We start from the raw sequence: 6,000 nt of genomic DNA, 5'->3' as shown, positions 1-6,000 counted from the left end.
ACGCTTTGTTGGGCTGAATGGCCTGTTCTCGTCCAGATTTTTCTAATATTCCAATGGTCAGACTTAATTTTGGCAGAAACTCAATGGAAAGACTTGAAGAGTTCATTTCACAGGCAGACTTCATTCAACATGATTGACTTAAACTATTCTGTCCAGAACAATGGATATACATTGAGGCGTCCCTAAAACTCTCCTAACTGACTTCTATTGCAACAAAATTGCCTTCCTCCATACAATGTGTAAAGTTCTGTGCCTTATTTTTTTGCTTCATGAATATTTTAATAATTGATTGTTTAGAAAGTGTGCAGCATTTTGTGGAGATTAGTTACAGATAGCTTTAAATCATTTAATTTGGAAACTGCATTATTTAAGCATTAGGTGAACATTGACAAGGTCCCTTCCAGCAATAGATCTGAAGTATAGATAAAAAAAAAAAAAATCACATCGTTGAGGTAAACACAAAAGGAGTGCGTCCATCGCCTTATCAGACACTTTGGTGACATATTGTGTTCATCCATCCATCCATTTCCCAACCCGCTGAATCCGAACACAGGGTCACGGGGGTCTGCTGGAGCCAATCCCAGCCAACACAGGGCACAAGGCAGGAAACAATCCTGGGCAGGGTGCCAACCCACCGCAGCATATTGTGTTCAGTATCATGAAAATCGTAAAGTATTTACCCAAGTAGCGTACTCAGTGCGGATTTTAAATTTTCAGCCTTTTCTGGCCTGTTTTAAACGTAAAGAACCACACAAATATACGAAAGTCACCCATCAAAAATGTCTGGAAAATCTGCCCAAGTGCAGCTTGTCAAAACCCCTTTAAGCGATCAACCTCTAGTCTTTCCCAAGTATCCCTTCATTCGCTACTGTTGTCAAGGAGGGCACCTGATGACGTAACTGTGCAGGGCGGGCGTGCTTTTGTAGTCCTTACTCGGATTGGCCAAGGCTTCGCAACCGAGCCGTATCCAATAACAACAACACGGCTGGTAGAAGAGAGCGTAGCCATGCTTTAATACTGTGATTAGGGGAAATGTAATAACAGATTAAATGTAGAAAAATAATATTATTTTATCTCCTTGAAAAGAATAACAAGGTAAAGTAATATGCGGTTTTGTAAGCTTTCGGTTTAAGAGGCAACTAATGAGAAAGGAGCATAAACTCGAATCGGGTGAAGGTGTTCTCTTGATTTCTGAAAAACTTTCAAAACTAACTAATTAGAAAATGCTTAAATTGCTCTCGCTCGAATGTGCAGTGGAATACGTTATAAAATATACAGGGCTTCAGTGTTCGACTTTAGATTTGCAAGCATTTGATCAGAAATAGCAAACGACGTGGGGAGCAAGTCCAAGGAACTGCTTTGCAGGCTGCTGACAATTAGAAAACTCTATCTATCTATCTATCTATCTATCTATCTATCTATCTATCTATCTATCTATCTATCTATCTATCTATCTATCTATCTATCTATCTGTCTGTCTGTCTCTCTGTCTGTCTGTCTGGTTTAGTCTGATAGACTAAATCGACATGCTTGCACGATTCAACGAAAGCCATTGGTGCATTGCATTTTAAACTTTTAGCTCCCATTCCACCATCCGGCCAGTCTGTCAGTGAGCGGGACACACTGTATAAAGGCAAGCATATATATATGTGTCTGTGTGTGTGTGTGTATGTGTATGTGGAGACAGAATGTCTTCAAATCTATAGAGAGGTTATGCTGATGAGTAATACAATGTAAAACAAAACTATCATGCCTTTATCTTAATATGGTTCCAATAACGTCTCCAAAATGGGAGTGATTCTGATTTTAATCAACAGAATGAAGTTGTGACTATGTGTCGATTAAGCTAAACGTACTTTGAAACTTCGCCATTATAACTGAGAACGGATGAAAGAAAGATAATTTCTTAACATGTTTTTTTAAATCTAGCTAAATCAATTGATTATTGTATATTTCTACTCCCCATTTGTAAGTGGCCTCTTTGGTGTTTTTTGTTAATAATGTTCGTTTTTTTTTCACCGCGCTATTACTTCAACAATTTTCATTATTATAATATTTATGTGAAGGCAGTGTTCATTAGATATGGGCATATAGTACCTGGAATAGTGGGAAACATGCGCATTTGTAGGATTAACTTACTGGCATTATCTAAAATATAAATATATAGTGTGTGTGCGTACGTACGTGTGTGTTTTAAATAATATTTGTTCAGTTTTGGACTTACCTGTTAGCTCGTAAAACAGGATTATAATGCTTTACAAAGTATGAGTGTGACAGAATTCATTAAGGCAGTTTTCCTTTTGAGAAAAAAAGTCTTTAATTAAACAAAATTTGAAAAGTTACTTTTTGATGAAAATGGAATGTTTTATTTTGCCTTATGCCTAATTTTTAAGATGTTTTCAATGACTTTGTTTTAAACCTAAGGAAAATCCAGACAGATGAACCTGAAAAAGTTAAACCAGTAAATTTAAGTCTCATTACCTGAAAAAATCATGGGAAATATTTACAAAGCATGAAATATTATTCATTACTTTATGTTCCACCGATCTACTAAGTGAGCACATTAAAACTCTCATGTTTTCAAATGGCTATTCATTATATGTCGTTTATTTTAAGTTAGATAGGCTTAGAGCTCTATATATATTTAAAAATGTAACATTGTTAAAGTAACTCAAAAGAACATCATGTAACACAGGCATATAAAAGTACATATTTTAATGCAGTATCCGCACATGTAGACATTCATTCTTTATCTTTTCTTATAATGATATTTATCTATTCTTAAAGATAGGATGAGGAGCTCAGAGTAGAGCCACTGCTCCTCCGCATCGAGAGGAGTCAGATGAGTTGACTCAGACATCTGATCAGGATGCCTCCTGGACGCCTCCCTGGTGAGGTGTGCCGGGCACGTCTAACCGGGAGAAGGCCCCGGGGAAGACCCAGGACACGCTGGAGGGACAATGTCTTTCGGCTGGCCTGGGAACGCCTCGGGATTCCACCGGAAAAGCTAGTAGAAGTGGCCGTGAAGAGGGAAGTCTGGGCATCTCTACTCAAGCTGCTGCCCCCACGACCCGATCTCGGATAAGTGGAAGAGGATGGATGGATGAGTATTGTAAAGCAAATTAACATAAGGCAACCTAAGCTGTTTTTATTTTAATGTCCTTTAGATATATTTGCAGCAAGTGGTAATGTGGACATTTATTTTCCTCACAACAGGAATTATTGCTTCCTTCAAACTTGTCAAAGAATTTAGTAAACATATTTATAACATTTTATACATTATAAAAATATTATAGGGAATTCATTACATGTTAGAAAATATTAAGGAAAAATGGCAAAAGCTAATTAAACACAATAAATCTAAAGAGTTTAGAAAAGAACATAACAACATAAAATATGGAGGTTTAATGGCATTAATATAGAGGCATGCTGATGAATAATTTAATTTAATTGATGGGATATCAGGTACAGAGTATAATGCAATAGCCAAGCACTAATTTTGTCGATTTGGAGTAGTTTAAAAAATAATTTATGTTAAATATGTGTAAATTTTTCTTGTTTTGTTTTTTTTCTTTTTTCCTACTTTCCGATATTTCCATTGTGAAATAGAAATGTGCTTAATTACTTAATTTGTATGATCCCTTTGGCCCAGCAGCTCATGTAATTATTGCCTAACAATAATACATTTCTTCAATAAGTTTTCTTTAAATTGTTGATTTACTGTTGGTGCTTCTTTGGACTTGTACCCAAATGATGTATAATAAAATAACCACTGACAGGAGCAATGTTTAATACAGTTACTTTTTATTATATGATATATGTTTATGCACTTTGTGGTATTTTGCAGCATTGCTATAAAAGTTGCCATGTAAAAAATGGTAAAACCTTTATTAAGTTATGATGCCCACACCTCCAGACTCCTGAGTTCAAAGTTTGGCGTGAGTACTTCTTGTATGGAATCTGCATGTTCTCCCCATGGTTTTGTGGGGTTTCCTCTGGGTATTTATTTGTCTTCCCACATTTAAAAGACAGGTTAATTGGCAATACCATACTGGCCTAGTTTGAGTGTCAGTCAGTCAGGCATTCTCCAACTCGCTATATCCTAACACAGGGTCACGGGGGTCTGCTGGCTGGGATAGTTTGAGTGTGCATGTGTCAATGTGTGAGTGTGCCCTTTAGTGGACTGAGTGCCCTATCCAGGGTTTGATTCTACCATCTTCCCAATGATGCTGGAATGTGTACCAGCTATGTGTGGCCCTGAACTGGAATAACAGCTTAAAAATAAATCACAGAACGGATAAGTTTGATTTTATGACCGCAACTGTTATGATTAATTGGTAGAAAAACTTTTTATGTTGTAGTTATTAAAAATGGACTTTACTTTAACAGAAAAAAATAATAGAACACTGGAAAATAAGAAGATGGCAGTGGATATGAGGCAGATCAACACCATAATTAATCGTAAGATTTTTTTGTCTATGAACTTATGCACATCACTGATTTAATATATATATATATATATATATATATATATATTTTTTTTTTAACTGTACATTGGAATACTGTGTTAAAGGTGTTAGTATAGTTCCAGCAGGAATTCTCTTCTATTTTATGCTAACTTATGGAATTTGAAACACCCACTATTATAAATGTCATATTATTGTATTATAATGTAACAAATACAATCTGTGATGAACTGGCACCTGGTCCATTACCTTTTCCTGACTTGCATCCAGTGTCCCTAGGGTGGGCACTGGCTCCTTTGACCCTGAATTGGATTAAGTGGGCTTGGGACTGTTATGTTAAATGTATATAATTTAAGTTTAGTTAACTTATACCTCACAAAACACTGCTAAATCAGAATTATTCAATCCTTTTTGATTAACATTTGTTTTCTAAAATTTCTCTTTGACATTTTCATGACAGAAATTAATTAATGTTAGTTTTGGTTGAATATGACATTAAGCCATAATAGGAGAATTTAGTTGAAAATACTTCTGATGTTTAAAAATGCATGAGGTGAATCAAGTTACAATATATCAGGCCTTCATTCTGATGTTTTCTTAAATGATAAGGGTGAGTTTACTTTGAATAAGAAAAAAATATATTAGATATTTTGGTGTGTTTATGCAACGTATTTATCTCACTTTGCTTTGTTAAGAATATTCAAACTTTATAATTTTAAGAGAAAAATAATATTTACAAACTTTGCATGGCCCTTAGAGTCCTTATATTGTAGACTGAAGATTTTAAACAGCTTCAGAGTTTTAAAAAAATTCTTATGATAATGTAAATAGCATACAGTAGATGTCTAGTGTTGAATCATTCTAAACACAAATCTCACAGTTTAATTTCTGATTATTTAACCATGTTTAAATAGTTTCTAGTATAAGAAGCTTTTGTATTTGCTGTGTATTCTTTGGTATATTTTGGTATGGTGACACAGTAGGCTGCTCCTCCACAGCTATAGCAATTTGGGATCAAATCCAAACCAGCCACTGTTTATGTGGAGGTCATTCAGTAACTTTCATACTGATTTTATTTGGATATTCTTTCTCCTCTTTCTTTGTGAATTTCCCCCTGGGATTAATAAAGTATCTATCTATCTATCTATCTATCTATCTATCTATCTATCTATCTATCTATCTATCTATCTATCTATCTATCTATCTATCTATCTATCTATCTATCTATCTATCTATCTATCTATCTATCTATCTATCTATCTATCTATCTATCCTCTGTTTGATTACATGCACAATAGAATGGACTACTGTGGGTGTGTATAAGTTCTAATGGACTGCCTTACCATGCAAGGCTGGATACCGCTTTGCGTTTGATATTTCCAGGACAGGATCTGGCACCATGCAAGCCAAGCTGTATAATAAATGAGTTCAAGAAATATAGAGCTGCATGATTGTACGTTATTTTAAAAAAAAAAGTAGTAGAACTCGCAGACATCTGGTCCTCAAAGAAAAGAGAATGGAAAACAATTGGATT

At 35.0% G+C, this 6,000-nt stretch overlaps 1 protein-coding gene across 1 annotated transcript in view; it reads left to right on the top strand.

The window, feature by feature from the left end:
• Window positions 1-968: 968 nt before the first annotated feature.
• LOC114651175 (von Willebrand factor A domain-containing protein 3B-like) overlaps window positions 969-6,000 on the top strand; it is a 257,875-nt gene continuing 252,843 nt past the window's right edge. The window contains exons 1-2 of the mRNA XM_028801128.2: window positions 969-1,095; window positions 4,390-4,461. Coding sequence (XP_028656961.1) covers window positions 4,422-4,461 — 40 coding nt within the window. The 5' untranslated portion in view covers window positions 969-1,095; window positions 4,390-4,421. The remainder of the gene's footprint in view (window positions 1,096-4,389; window positions 4,462-6,000) is intronic.

Source organism: Erpetoichthys calabaricus, chromosome 4 (genome assembly GCF_900747795.2).
Source record: "Erpetoichthys calabaricus chromosome 4, fErpCal1.3, whole genome shotgun sequence".
NCBI lineage: Eukaryota > Metazoa > Chordata > Cladistia > Polypteriformes > Polypteridae > Erpetoichthys > Erpetoichthys calabaricus.
The sequence above is the reverse complement of the archived record's forward strand: the minus strand, read 5'-3'. Positions and strand labels throughout refer to the sequence as shown.